Source organism: Scyliorhinus torazame, chromosome 2, assembly GCF_047496885.1.
Source record: "Scyliorhinus torazame isolate Kashiwa2021f chromosome 2, sScyTor2.1, whole genome shotgun sequence".
Classification (NCBI taxonomy): domain Eukaryota; kingdom Metazoa; phylum Chordata; class Chondrichthyes; order Carcharhiniformes; family Scyliorhinidae; genus Scyliorhinus; species Scyliorhinus torazame.
Window position 1 is genome coordinate 117,159,337 of NC_092708.1, and position 15,893 is coordinate 117,175,229.

The window sequence follows — 15,893 nt, forward strand, 5'->3', positions numbered from 1 at the left end:
AGCATCTGTAGGGAGAGAAAAGAGCCAATGTTTCAGGTCCAGGTTGTTTTGTTATGCTCTTGTCGTAGCATAAGTTGCTTCCTTGATGTGCACTCTGACAAAGGAAGGGTCAGACTTGGAGATAGCTTTAACACGTTTATTAAACTATTAACAATTCTCCTACTTGGATTCGACTCTACTGTTAATCCTGATATAGCTACTCAGACTGACTAACCAGTCTGCTACAATCCACGTGGTGGGAATGATGTTCAATCAAGCCTGTGTCTGTACTCACTGAGAGTCTCCACTGGAAAGAGACTGAGCATGTGTGATGTGTCCTTTTATATGGGTTGGTGTAATGCCCTCCTGTGGTAGTGTCACCTCTGTGTGTATCGTGACTGCCGATTGGTTGTGTCCTATCTTACTGACCTATTGGTTGACTGTCTGTGTGTCATGTCTCTGGTGTTCCCTCTAGTGTCTAGCTAGATGTAGTGTATGTACATTAACCCTTTGTGTACTTACAGTGATGTATATCACCACACAGGTGACCCTTTGTCAAAGCTAAAAGGCTTAGAAAGTGGGAGATATTTATACTGTAGGGTGAGGGAAGGAAAAATGAGTCAAAGCCACAGAAACCAAGCGAAAAGAGTGCTAATGGCAGTCCCCAGAGAGAATAAAAGATGTGACAGGCCAAACAGCAGAGAAACTAAAATCAGAGGGTAAGCTGTGACAGGTGTAGATGTGTGGAGAGGGGGGACATGAGTGGGAGAGAGGTAAAATGAGAAATGGGGGCAAGTGAAATGCTACTTAACCTGGAATGAGTGTTTTGGGCCTGGGATGTTAAGCATGGATGAGGTAAAGGGGCAGGTGTTACACCTTCTGCGATTGCATGGGAAGGTGCCATGGGTGATGGGAGAGATTGGGTATGGTGGAGGAGTGGACAAGATTATCTTGGAGGGAATGGTCTCTGCAGATTGCTGACAGAGTCAGTGAAGGGAAGATGTGTTTGGTGGTGGCATCACACTGGAGTTGGCGAAAATGGCGGACGATTGTGCTTTGCATACGGAGGCTGGTGGGGTGAAATGTGAGAACGAGGTGGGCTCTATCCTTGTTCTGTGAGGGAGAGGAGGGGACGAGGGTAGTGGCGCAGGAGATGGACCGCATGCTGTTGAGGGCCCAGTCAACAACTGCAGGTGGAAAATCACGGTTGAGGAAGAAGGAACACATTTTTGAAGCACCATTTTGGAAAGTGGCATCATCGGAACAAAAGCGACGGAGGCGAAGGAGCTGAGAGAAAGGGATGGAGTCCTTACAGGGTGTAGGGTGCGAAGAGCTGTAGTCAAGATAGCTGTTGGAGTCAGTGGGTTTATAATGGATATTAGTAGATAGTCTATTGCCGGAAATTACCGGACTGTCTGCCACCCCTAAACCAGTACACCTACTCAGCATTTATGCCCCAACACTCGCCTGAGGTTAAAGATCAGTTTTACAAGGAACTCCACAACATCAATAGCAGCATCCCTAACATCAAACATCTGTTCCTTCTTGGGAACTTTAATGCCAGGGTTGGGGCCGACCATGGCTCATTGCCCTTCTGCCTCAGGCAACATGGCATTGGAAGGATGAACAGAACAGAACAGATCGGACAGAGACTGCTGGAGTTGTGTTTACATTACCTGTACATTACTAACTCGTTCATTCAAACCAAACCCAATCGTCAAGTTTTATGGAGACATCCAAGATCTTGCTGGTGGCACCAGCTGGGATCTCTTCATCACCAGGAGAGCCTTTACAAACAGTGTTTAACCACAGCGCGGACTGTGACACTGACCACTCCCTTATGTGCAGCAAAGTTAGATTCAAACCAAAGAAAATGCATCATTCCAAGCAAAATTGTCGCCCACGCATCAACACTACCAGCATTTCTCATCCACTGCTGTTACATTCCCTTGAACAAGCCCTTCAAAATACCACTGTAGGGGATGAAGAGACCAAATGGGCCCACATTGGAGACATCATCTAAACTCAGCAATGACCACCTTTAACAAGTGTGTGAGAAGCAGATTGTAGACTGGTTTAAAGTCTGCTTTGAAGAGATGAAACCAGTCATAGTTACTAATTTACTGCATTGCTGAACTACACGCAAGCCCCCAGTGAGAAAACATCTTTAGCCCTTAAAACTACAGAAGCACCGTGCAAAGAACAGCTAGGTGCTGTGCAAATGACTACTGACAACATCTATGCAATCGTATTCAGCTGGCCTCTGACACCAGAAAGATCAGAGAAATGTATGATGGAATCAAGAAAGCTTTTGTCCAACCATCAAGAAGACTGCCTCCCTCAAGTCTAAATCAGGGAAAACAATCACTGACTAATGTAAGCAAATAAATCACTGGGTGGAGCACTACACAGAACTGTACTCCAGGGAAAACGTCACTGTGTGCAGTTTTGGTTTCCTTATATAAGGAAGGATGTACTTGCATCGGAGCCACTACAGCCAAATTTCACTAAATTTGTCCCTGAGATGAGGGGGTTGTCCTATGATAAGACACTGAGTAATTTGGGCCCATATTCTCTGGAATCATTCATTTAGCTTATTAACGGAATAACAAGAAGCAAAGAAAATCACGTGTTTGAATTGGTCCATTTTAAAGATGCAGTTTTACAGGCCAGGATGATTTCTCCCACATGATTCTTTAGAGATGACTGGAAGTTGAATATCTCTGGGTTTCCAGACAAAGTTTTGGCTGAGTTTTTTTACAGAGACAAATCCTTGCAGGTGAAGGTAAAATATCCCCTCTCTTACTGCAAGGGTCGACTGGTACTACTAGGCAGTGATCCTTTCTTCCTCTTGGAGGAATGGTCCCTCTTGTGTCCTGTTGTTCTCCAGACTGATTTGTCTCTGGAGTAATAAAATTTGTTATCTGAAGTCAGTTTCGATCATGTGACCACATTATCAATACTTCTGTTTTCCACACAGATTATTCAAAATTAGAAACCATTGCTACATAATGGGGGTAAATGGTGGCTGTTCATGGTGGCTGTTCGCACCTGCTTATTGTTAGGAAAACAAAGGTAGTTTTAAGGGATTTATATTTGTATTGATAAACATTGGGAATATGGTATAATTTTAAATGGGTTTAATTTAATGTTTCTGTGCCTTGAAGCATAAAACCAATAGTTCGATTCAAGCTGGACAAAGGTGTTTGTATATATGGAGGTTGGTTTCAATTCCAACTGTGTTTCTACTGTGCTTAGAGAGGGTTACAGCATGAAGAGTAAATAGAAGTAGCAGTGGTTGATTAGCAACGGGGGCCTTTTAAGGTAGGAAGGTTTTAAAGTTTTACTTATTAGCTTAATGTGTTTGCAGTTGGAGACTGGACACTGGGGAGTGAACATCTCTCAACTCTGCCAGAAGAAAAACAGGACAGGATAAGGGAGCTATAAAAAGTCAGGCTTCCCAAAGAATCATATTCTTTTTTTTAAATAAACATTTTATTGAGGTATTTTTTTGGCGTTGTAACAGCAGCAATATAAACAATGTACATGAAAATATAAACATAGTGCAAATACCACCCACCATTAATTAACCCCCTAATCTATGCTAACCTAACCCCCCCCCCTCCCCCCCGACAATTAATTCACTAATTCTCCTCGAAGAAGTCGATGAATGGTTGCCACCTCCGGGCGAACCCTAACAGTGACCCTCTCAAGGCGAACTTAATTTTCTCCAGACAGAGAAAGCTAGCCATGTCCAATAGCCAGGTCTCCGACTTCGGGGGCTTTGAGTCCCTCCATGCTAGTAATATCCGCCTCCGGGCTACCAGGGAAGCAAAGGCCAGAACGTCTGCCTCTCTCCTCCTGGATTCCCGGATCCTGCGACACCCCAAAACTCGCCACCTCTGGACTCAATGCCACCCTTGTATTTAATACTTTGGACATGACGTCAGCAAACCCCTGCCAAAATCCCCTCAGCTTTGGACATGCCCAGAACATGTGGACATGGTTCGTTGGTCCTCCCGCACATTTTGCGCACCTATCTTACACCCCAAAGAATCTGCTCATCTGTGCCACTGTCATGTGACCCGGTGAACGACCTTGAATTGAATCAGGCTGAGTCTGGCACAAGTTGCGGTCGCGTTGACTCTACCCAATGCGTCCGCCCAAAGGCCCTCCTCCATCTCTCCCCCCAGCTCCTCCTCCCACTTTCGCTTCAGCTACTTGGTCTGCATCTCCTCTGATCCAATAAGTTCCTTATAAATGTTAGAAACGCTCCCCTCACCTATCCATCCTCTGGAAACTACCCTGTCCTGAATCTCCCTTAGTGGCAGGAGTGGGAAAGTTGGTACCTGTCTACGCAGAAAATCCCGCAGATATCGAAATTTGTTTCCCCCCACCAATGCAAACTTCTCCTCCAGCGCCCTCCTATTCGAAAAGCTCCCCTCTATAAACAAGTCCCCCATCCTCTCAATCCCTGCTCTCCGCCATATTCGGAACCTCCCGTCCATCCTCCCCGGGGCAAATCGGTGAATATCGCAGATTGGGGACCAGACCGATGCTCCCTCTGCTCCCACATGTCTCCTCCATTGCCCCCAGATTCTCAAGGCCGCCACCACCATGGGGCTGGTGGAGTACCGCACCGGCGAGAATGGCAGAGGTTCAGTTACCAGCGCCCCCAAACTTGTGCCCTTGCAAGAGGCCGCCTCCATACGCACCCATGCTGGACCCCCCCCCCCCACCACCACCACCAGCCACTTCCTAATCATGGCTGTGTTAGCCGCCCAGTAATAATTGCTAAAGTTCGGCAGCGCCAGCCCGCCCTCTCCCCGACTCCACTCCAGCATTACCCTCCTCACTCACGGGGACGTGCCCCCCCATACGAAGCCCGCTATAACTTTATTGACCCGCTTAAAAAAGGACCGCGGAATGAAGATGGGGAGACATTGAAATACAAACAGAAATCTCAGGAGGACTGTTATTTTCACCGTTTGGACTCTCCCAGCTAGAGACAACGGGAGCGCATCCCAACTCCGGAAATCATCCTTCATCTGATCCACCAACCGGGCCAAGTTCAATTTATGTAGCCAGTCCCAATCCCGCACCACTTGGAATCCGAGGTACCTGAAACTGTCCCCTACCAATCTAAATGGCAGTTCCCCCAGTTGCCTCTCCTGACCCCTCGCCTGGACCACAAACATCTCACTCTTCCCCATATTGAGCTTATACCCCGAAAACCAGCCGAATTCTCCTAAAATTCCCACGATTTCTTCCACCCCCTCAATTGGATCTGAAACATACAGAAGCAGGTCATCCGCATACAGCAAGACTCTGTGCTCCACCCCCCGCCCCCCGAACCAGCCCCTTGAGGCCCTCGGAGCAATTGCCAGCGGCTCTATAGCCAGCGCAAACAGCAGTGGGGAGAGGGGGCATCCCTGTCTCGTCCACCGGTGCAGTCTAAAAGTCCGAAGTCGTCCTGCTCGTCCGTACACTTGCCACAGGAGCCTGGTACAGCAACCTGACCCAGTCAATAAAGCCCCGCCCAAATCCGAACCGCCCCAGAACCTCCCATAAATAATCCCACTCAACCCGCTCAAAAGCTTTTTCCACATCCATCGGGACCACTACCTCCACCTCCCTACTTTCCGGGGGCATCATGATCACCTTTAACAGCCTTCTTACATTGGCCACCAGCTTCCTGCCCTTAACGAACCCCGTCTGATCCTCCACAATGACGTTCGGTACACAATCCTTAATCCTGGAGGCCAAAATTCTGGCCAACAGTTTGGCATCTACGTTCAATAGGGAAATCAGCCTGTAAGACCCACATAGCCCCGGGTTCTTGTCCCGTTTCGGGATAAGCAAAATTGTGGCCTGTGACATCTTCTGGGGCAGAACCCCTCTTTCCCTTGCCTCGTTAAACACCTTCAACAGCACCGGTCCCAATATCCCGGAGAACTTTTTGTAGAACTCCACTGGGTACCCGTCCGGTCCTGGGGCCTTACTCGACTGCATGGCTTTCAAGCCCTCCACTATCTCTTCCAACCCGATTGGGGCCCCCAGTCCTTCTACCAGCTCCCCGTCCACCTTTGGGAAAGTCAGCCCCTCCAGGAAGTGCCTCATCCCCTCCGGCCCCATTGGGGGTTCCGACCTGTACAACCTGATGTAGAAATCCCTGAACGCCTTGCTCACCCCTGCCGAATCCCCAACTAAGTTCCCATCCCCGTCAATAACTTTCCCTATTTCTCTAGCTGCCTCTCTCTTTCTGAGCTACTGTGCAAGCATCCTGCTGGCCTTCTCACCATGCTCGTAGATCGCCCCTCTCGCCTTTCTGAGCTGTTCCACTGCCCTCCCTGTGGTTAACAAGCCAAACTCCGCCTGTAGCCTCCGCTGTTCACTTAAAAACCCTATCCCCGGAGTCTCTGCGTACCTCCTGTTGACTTGTAGAATCTCTTTTACCAGTCGGTCCGTCTCTGCCCTGTCCGTCCTGTCCCTGTGAGCCGCCCTGTCCCTGTGAGCCCGGATCGAGATCAGCTCTCCTCTCACCACTGCCTTCAGCGCTTCCCAGACTACCGCTGCTGAGACCTCTCCCGTATCAGTTACCTGCAGGTAATTTTGTATGCATTTCCTCAGCCTCTCGCACACCGCTTCGTCCACCAATAGCCCTACATCTAACCTCCATTGCGGGCGCTGATTGCTATCTTTACGAACCTGCAGGCCAACCCAGTGTGGAGCATGGTCCGAGACTGTGATCGCCGGGTACCCCATGTCCACCACCCCTGCCAGCAAGGACCCACCCAAAACAACGAAATCGATCCGAGAATATACCTTATGCACGTGGGAGTAGAAGGAGAACTCCTTCACCCTCGGCTGTCTAAATCACCATGGAACCTGCCCCCCCCCCCGCCCCATCTGCTCCATGAACCCTTTCAGTTCTTGTGCCATTGCTGGCACCCTGCCCGTTTTCGAGCATGACCGATCCAGGCCGGGATCAATAACTGTATTAAAGTCCCCTCCCATGATCAGCTTGTGCGAGTCCATGTCCGGTATCTTCCCCAACATCCTCTTTATAAATTCCACATCATCCCAGTTTGGCGCATATACATTAACCAGCACTACATTCATTCCCTCCAGCTTACCACTAACCATACTAAATTGAACCCCCACATCCAAAACTATTCTACCCACCTCAAACATCACCCGCTTATTAATCAAGATTCCAACCCCTCTAGTCTTTGTATCCAGCCCCGAGTGGAAGACCTGACTGACCCAGCCTTTCCTCAATCTAACCTAGTCCACTACTATAAGGTGCGTCTCCTGCAGCATTACCACGTCTGCCTTCAATCCCCTCAGGTGCACGAACACACGTGCCCTCTTAACCGGCCCATTCAACCCTCGAACATTCCAGGTGATCAGCCTAGTTGGGGGTCAAAGTGCATTTGACCCCCCCCTCCCCTCCACCGATCAGCCACCCTCTTTCTTGGGCCTACCTCCAGCCCATGCGCCGTGCCTCCTCCGGCCCGCCCCCGCCACCGACCTCCTCTCTGTTCCTCAACCGAAGTCCCTCCCTCGTCAGCAGAACAACTACCCCCTACCCCCCCTAGCAACACCACTCTGAAACCTAACCCATACAATAAACTAAACATATGCACACCCCCCACTGCGCTTCTGTGAGCTAGCTCACCCAGCCAGCTTGGTGGCCCCCGCTCCCGGTGCCAAAACGTCTCCCACCTATTATTCCCTCGCTCCCCTCATACAAACAAATTCCATCATCTAACAATCCCCACACAATCACCCAGCTGAAAACAAACAAACACCGAAACCCAAACAAGCACGTCTCCATCCCACAAAAGTGCACATCAAAGAAAAAGACATTGCCAACATCCACCAAAAAGAAAACCTGAAAACGAAAAAACTTTTTCCCTCCCTTCTTAAACAGAACTCAAAAACAGAAGAGAAAAAATTAAAAAGAGACCCAATATAAGCCAACAAGTTGCATCAAAGTTCTAGAGTTCTCAGCCCCCCACCAGTCCTTTTCTTTTCGCGAAGTCCAGCGCGTCTTCGGGCGACTCAAAATAATGATGCTGGTCCTCATATGTGACCCAGAGACGAGCCGGATACAGCAGTCCAAACTTCACCTGTTTCTTGAAGAAGATTGACTGAACTTGGTTGAAGCCTGCCCTCTTCCTAGCCACCTCCACACTCAGGTCCTGGTACACCCGTAGGATACTGTTGTCCCATTTACAGCTCCGGGTTCGCTTGGCCCACTGAAGAATACATTCCTTGTCCAGAAACCTGTGGAATCTCACCACCATTGCCCTCGGAGGGTCCCCCGTTCGCAGCTTCCTCGCAAGCGCTCTGTACGCCCTGTCCACCTCCAAGGGTCGGGAGAATGTCCCCTCCCCCAGCAGCTTTTCAAACATACCAGCTACGTATGCCCCAGCATCAGCTCCCTCAAACCCCTCCAGGAGCCGGACATTTCTTAAGTTCTGCCGACGGGACCTATTATCTAGGTCCGCAATCTTCTCCAGAAGCCTTTTCTGCTGGTCCCGCAGCATCCCCACCTCCAGCTCCACCGCTGTTTGATGCTCCTCCTGCTCAGCCAGCGCCGTCTCAACCTTCTGGATCACCTGATCCTGGGCGTCCAATCTGTGCTCCAGCCGATCAATCAAATCTTTAACTGGTCCAGGCAGTCCAGTTTCTGCTTGGCAAAGCCGTCCTGGATGACCTGCATCAACTGCTCCGTTGATCGCTGGGCCGACACACCAGGGGTCTGGTCCTCGGCCATGCTGTCTCCTGCTGCAGCTTCAGCACAGCTCTTGCCTATCTTTCTATTTCTGCCTTTTCGTACACTTCTGGTTCTTTTCTCCATACACCGATACGTAGAAACGGTGCCCAATTGCCCCAGCCTTCGAATTTACCGTTTTACACCAGAAAAAAGTCCAGGGGAAAGGTCCAAAGGTCCAACCAGAGCGGGAGCCACCAAATTTGTGAAGTTCCAAAGAACCATGGGCGCGATTCTCCGCTCTCGCGCCGGTTGGGAGAATCGCCTGGGTCGACAAATTTTCCCGCGACGCCCTCCCGCGATTCACCCAAGCGGCGAGAACGGCCCCGTCGGGTTCCGCGCGGCGCAGGCCGGAGAATCTCCCGAGACACCCAAAATGGCGATTCTCCGGCACCCCTGCTATTCTCAGGCCCGGATGGGCCGAGCAGCCTGCCCAAAACGGCGGGTTCCCCCCGGCGCCGTCCACACCTGGTCGCTGCCGGTAGGAACAGCGCGGGAACACTGGGGGGGGGGGGGGGGGGGCGGCCTGCGGGTTGCGATGGGGGATCCTGCACCGGGGGGGCCTCAAATGGGGTCAGGCCAGCGATCGGTGCCCACCGATCGTCGGGCCGTCCTCTCTGAAGGAGGACCTCCTTTCTTCTGCAGCCCCGCAAGATCCGTCAGACATCTTCTTGCGGGGCGGACTCGGAGAGGACAGCAACCACGCATGCACGGGTTGGCCAGTTATGCGGCGCCGGCCGCGTCATGTACGCGACGCTGCCTTTACGTGGCGCCAAGGCCTGGCGCGCTTAAATGATGTGGCGCCGCTCCTAGCCCATTATTGGGCCCTGAATCGGTTGGGATAGGGGCTGTTTCGCGCCGTCGTGAACCTCGACGGCGTTCACGATGGCGCAAGCACTCTGTCTCCATTTCGGAGAATCCCGCCCCATATTCTGATCAGATAACTAGGGAATTAAGATAAAAAGAATGTCTGAAGAAGACTAAACCTAAGAGAACCGAGACTAAGGTGTTGTTCAAGAGGATGCAAGAGGAAAAGAAAGCATTCTGAGTTAAAGAGACAGTTGCAGTAATCAGATTTAATGTGGGAAGGCAAACTTCAGAGGTAAAGTGAAAATTTGATGCCATCTTAATAGGGTCTGGAAATCGATAGTTATAACAATTGTGAATAGTTTATGCAGCAATCAAGGCAAATAGATTCTAACGGGGAAGTGGTAAAACCTGGATACTGGATTTGTTATTAAAAGCGGAGTGGGCAGGCAGCACGGTGGCGCAGTGAGTTAGCCCTGCTGCCTCATGGCGCCGAGGTCCCAGGTTCGATCCCGGCTCTGGGTCACTGTCCGTGTGGAGTTTGCACATTCTCCCCGTGTTTGCGTGGGTTTCGCCCCCACAACCCAAAGATGTGCAGGGTAGGTGAATTGGCTACGCTAAATTGCCCCTTAATTGGAAAAAATTAATTGAGTACTCTAAATTTATTTTTTTTAAAAGCAACAAAAAAAAAGCGGATTGGACGCTTTGTTTAAAAGAGTCATTTGGAAAATCTGGACTGGATTTTGGAATGCAAACCACTCATGGAAAGCATTACTGTGAAAGAAAACATTAAAGTATGTCTTTTGGGAGTGGAGGTTTGGGAGTGGAGTGGAGTTTGGGAACACTCATGTGACAATTCTGAGGAGTAATTCACAGACACTAACTTGGGTACAGAGCGGAGTGTGTGCATTTGACCACACTTGTGCTTAAAGGGAAGTTGTGTTACTGAAACCATTGTAGCTTAAGATATACTTTGTAATCCATGTTAATTGTAAATCTGTGTGTATTTGTTAAACTGGGAGCGAGTAAAGGAGTATTGTGCCATAATCGAATCTTGTCGTGTTTAATAGATGTTCTTTTCCTTGTTGTTAAAACTAATTAGCAGTCCTGTGACACTGTTCCTCCATGGTTCATAAAATAAAGTAAAACTTACAGTCTCTTCCTGTCTAGTTATAACATTAACTGTGATTGTAACATTATGATAAATTGGTTACCCCACAGCTCTCTTTGTTAAGTTTCTAACTTGTGACATTGAGTCTGGGACATCCATTGACTTTGAGCTTTGGTAAATACCGAGACAGTACTAGATGTAAATTTGCAAGTGATTTCATAACCAGCATACCTATTCAAGGCAGGGCACTCAACTTGCTGTCCTTTACATTTTAATGACTTTCCAGAAGAATATTCAGACATGAGTTAATCCTTGTCTATCTAGAAATCACAAAAGGTCACCTGACCTTCAAAGACCATTTTTGCAGCACATTGTCCACTTTTTAAAGGGAAAGTCTATTTTGTTGAGTTCACATTGAAGTCTATTGTGGTGATATGCCTGTGAATAATATTACATACACTCAGCAATGCGACCTCCACCAGCACGTGGCGTCAGACATCAGTCATGTGACATTTGGCTATCGTCAGTTGGTAGTAAGGCGTACAGAAGGACAGTTGCACATCGGGTAGTTTCAGAGCAACATAGTCTGTATAGTATTCTGTATGTTATCCTTCCACGTGTCAAAAAATAAAACATCATTCGAAGTAAGTCATCAGCAGTTCTGTATGAATCATTGCAAGGACAAGACACCAGAATATAATATCCGTATCTTGAAAGTTAGGAATTTCATATATCTTTACTGGGCATAACACACTCTGACTGTGGTCAATCTTCAACCCTTAAAATTGTGTTGGGAGTACTAAACATTGCAGGGAAATATGATAGAATAATCACACTGTTTGAAGATGTTTTAGAGCAATTGAAATGATTAGGTTAACATGATTGCTGCATAGCTGCTTGAAATGGATCATTCTTACTGCTTCGTTTTTATTTTTCTCTTACTTAATAATTGACAAAAATAGTCTCTCTATTTAACAAATAATAATAACATCAAGAGGCATCTGTAAAATGTTAAAAGGCTTGATTTTTCTTTCCTCATTTCCAGGCTGAAAAAAAAGCCAAGGCTTTACGTAATCGAGCTGCTGAGCTGGAACATGAACAAAAAGGCATGGCTTTACTTGATATTGAAAAGCAGCAATTTGAAAAGTATGCACAGCAAGTTATAGATGCAGCAGCAAAAAAAGGCCGAAACGTCTATCCACTTATTAAAGCTGCTAACCAAGGCATTGGTGGTGGACGTGGTCCTGTGTTTACTGAAAAAGGTGGAATTAGACCTAGTTACCAAGTCAAGGACACCTCTGGAGTTCAGCTTCCAAATTATAAACGTAGTACAACTGAGGCAGTTAAGAACATACATGATAAGTGTGATATCGAGAGATCCAAGAAATCGCTAGGTTTTATATGGTAAAAGCTTTGAAAATTACTAATGTACAAATTGATATAAATTTTTACAAATATTTTACATGAATGAAAACTAAAATTAATCTTTCTATGATCATCTACACATCAGCAACCATGTACTGTCTAGATTTAATATAATTATTCTATTGCGTGTATTTGAAACTTACTAAATGTTTGAGGAACCATTCCAGTATTGTGTTTCACAGAGAGATTTAAGTAAAATATCAAACAATGATTGAAGTATAATAGCAAATTGGAAGAGATTAATAAACTCAATCTGAAACAACGTTTAATTTTCTGCATCAGCACAAATAGATTCTGAACTCGAATAACAAAGTATTGGAAAAGAATGTATGGTAAAAGAAGGTATGGCGCAATCGTCTGGCCTGGCCTTGCCTGACTCAGCAACCCGAATCGGCTGGTAAATCTTGCAAGAGGCTCTCATGCGATTTACGATGCTCAGGAGACCTCGCAAGATCTAACTATAATCTTGTGAGAGGTCACAATCTGGATCTCGCCCTCACTAGGTCGGATCCAGATTTGCATATTCAAGTGATCAGTTGGTCTCACTGGAATATGTCTGTGCCAGAGTCTCCCAGGAAATTGAACGCCTGCACCTGGGAGACCTCGCCATGGCGCCCGCACCTGGGAGACCTCGCCATGGCGCCCGCACCTGGGAGACCTCGCCATGGCACCCGCACCTGGGAGACCTCACCGTGGTGCCCGCACCTGGGAGACCTCGCCATGGCGCCCGCACCTGGGAAACCTCGCCATGGCGCCCGCACCTGGGAGACCTCGCCATGGCGCCCGCACCTGGGTGACCTCGCCATGGCGCCCGCACCTGGGAGACCTCGCCATGGCGCCCGCACCTGGGAGACCTCGCCATGGCGCCTGCACCTGGGAGACCTCGCCGTGGTGCCCGCACCTGGGAGATCTCGCCATGGCGTCTGCACCTGGGAAACCTCACCGTGGCGCCTGCACCTGGGAGATCTCGCCATGGCACCTGTACCTGGGTGACCACGCCGTGGCGCCTGCACCTGGGAGATCTCGCCATGGCACCTGTACCTGGGCGACCTCGCCGTGGTGCCGTTTAGCGCTGGTTTCCACAAATGTGGACAGGGCATAATAGCACTTGGTGGGGGGGGTGGTCTCCCAGCACTTGGGGGGGTGGGGGGGGAGTGGTCTCCCTTGCCTGTGCCATGGATCGGGCCCTGCAGTGTCCTGCCCTGATGAGGTGGGGTGAGAGGGGGCTCGAGGACTCCCTAGTCAGTAAGTTGGGGGTTTTGGAGGCTGCAGTAGGGGGTCAAGAGATCGTGGTGGCATTTAAAAATGGTACCCCGTTCTCTTCCTGCACTGATGTGCTCAGCTTACCAATGGAGGAAATGAAGCTAAGTGCAGCTTTGGCAGGGCGTTCCTCACTGAGGCCCGATAGAAAACAGACCCGTTTAATAGCGGGGTTCTCGACGCTGCAGAAACCAAGAAAAACACCGTTAAACTCGTCCCAAATGGGATTTAGTTTATTTTTCATTTAATCGTGCCCAAAAGAGAATCAAATTTGATGTTCGTCATGTATCGTTCTTACACTATGCATATAGCGATAGGGTGTTATTAATTTTTAACATTAACCGTATTAACATAACAGAATACCAGTCCTAAAAGTAAAGAGACCGAAAGAGCACATATGCAAATAACTGCATTTTATTATCATATCTGACACCTTTGCATACAGGAGACAAAAGGAACACTACAAGACACAAATGAAATCCTTTCTCTGAAAAACTACAGTGTACTGTTGACTTTCAACATTGTTTTGATTGAGCAAATTTATCTGTAGTAAACTCAAGCAAATTCAGATGAATCAATTTCCCACAAACTGCAAATGAAATGGTATTAGTTCAGAAGTGAAATTGGCCAATTTACCAGAAAGATTTCAATTTCTTCAACTAGTGGTATTTTTAAAAATATCTTTTTATTCTCCTCATTTTCAACATTTTCAACAAATAAATAACAAAAGAAAAACCAAACAAATACAATAACAATCCTCCAAACAGAAACTGCACCCCCCTCAATATACAGCCCAAAACATCCACCCGTATGTTTAAGGTAAAAAATTAACAGTCAATCCGTAAACAGCGTAATCGCAACAACAATAACCCTGATGCACGATCAATTGCACAAAGACTTGAGTTGGATACAACTGAGGCTTTATTGCTCTAAGATGTGTGGCCTCCCACAGCAGCTGGTGAAATGGCTGCAGCATGGAGGACACACATATTTATACTCCACCTACTGGGCGGAGCCAACAGGCAGGGACTACCAACGTACCTGTAGTACAGGTCCTACCATACATCACCTAATAGAGGTGCAACAGTGGTTTACCACAAACCCCAACCATCCCCCCCTAATGTTCAATGGCAACCAATTCTTGAAAGTGCATAATAAACAGTCCCCATAAATTGAACACGTCCTTCATCACCTACAGCTCAAACCTCACCTTCACGAGAGTGAGAAACTCAAGTAGGTCTCCCCACCAAGCCGAGGCACAGGGCAGAGAAGCTGACCTCCAACCCAACAGGACCTGCCTCCACGCAATCAGCAAAACAAAGGTTAAAACATCTGCCCCCGCACCTGCCTGCAGCCTGGCCAGTCTACAACCCAGAAATGACTTTGAGAGGCCCTGGTTCCAAGTTCACATGCAGTACCCTCAAGATGATACTGAAAACTTCCCTCCAATAACTCTCCAGCTTCGGACATCACCAAAACATATGTACATGGTTTAGGGGGCCCCTCCCACAGAGCTAACACATGTCCTCCACTCCCTCAAAAAGTCGGCTCATCCTCACCCTCGGGAGGTGTGCCCCATACACGACCTTCAGTTGTATGAGCCCCAGCCTCGTGCATGAGGTTGAGAAGTTCAACCTCCGGAGCACCTCACACCACAAACCCCCTTCCATAACCTCCCCCAACTCATCCTCCCACTTGGCTTTAATTCCCTCCAAGGACAACGTTCTCCCCCAAACTCCCCCCCTAGACCGCCAAGACCACCCACTTCTCCATTCCCCTTGCCGTCAATACCTCTTCCAACAATGAGGGGTTGGCACTAGTGGGAAGCTCCAAACCTCCTTCCTAGCAAAGTCTCGGAGCTGCAGGTACCTAAACCCTTCCCCTTGCCCCAGTCCATATTCCCCCCCCCAACCTTGCGAAACGTCCCTCCAGGAACAGGTCTTTTAATACACTGAGCCCCTCCCCTCACATCTCCGAAACCTCCCGTCCAGCCTCCCCGGCTCAAACCTGTGATTCCCCCTGATCGACATCTCCCCTGACCCAGCCCCAGCTTAAAGCGCTGTCTCAACTGCCTCCACCTCAGTGTTGCCACCACCACCAGACACCCAGAGTACTTGCCCGGGTCCATCAGAAGTGGCACCGTTGGCATCACCCTCAACCCCAACCCCCTACACCGACCCTCCTCCATTCTAACCCACTGGGACTTCCCCCATGACCCCCCCCCCCCCAAGTCAATTCCACCTTTTCGACATTCGCCGACCAACAGTAATCTAATAAATTTGGGAGCACCAACCCCCCCCGCCCCATGCTGTCCTCTCTGCAGGACCACCTGCACCCCCCCCCCCAGTTCACACCACCTGCACCCCCAAATACCTGAAGTGGGTTATCGCCCTATGAAATGGCAGCTCTCCGACTCCCGCCCCAACTCATGGCCGGGACACCACAAAATATTCACTCTTCTCCAGGTTCAATTTATATCTTGAGAAAGACCCAAATCTTCAGAGAAGTTCCATTATGTTCGCCACCGAT

General features: G+C 48.7%; 1 protein-coding gene across 2 annotated transcripts in view; it reads left to right on the plus strand.

Moving 5' to 3' along the window:
* Positions 1-12,366, plus strand: part of cfap210 (cilia and flagella associated protein 210) — a 123,198-nt gene extending 110,832 nt beyond the window's left edge. For both annotated transcript variants that reach the window (XM_072475870.1, XM_072475871.1), the window contains exon 10: positions 11,725-12,366. In XM_072475870.1, coding sequence (XP_072331971.1) covers positions 11,725-12,087 — 363 coding nt within the window. In that variant the 3' untranslated portion in view covers positions 12,088-12,366. The remainder of the gene's footprint in view (positions 1-11,724) is intronic.
* The last annotated feature ends 3,527 nt before the right edge of the window (positions 12,367-15,893 follow it).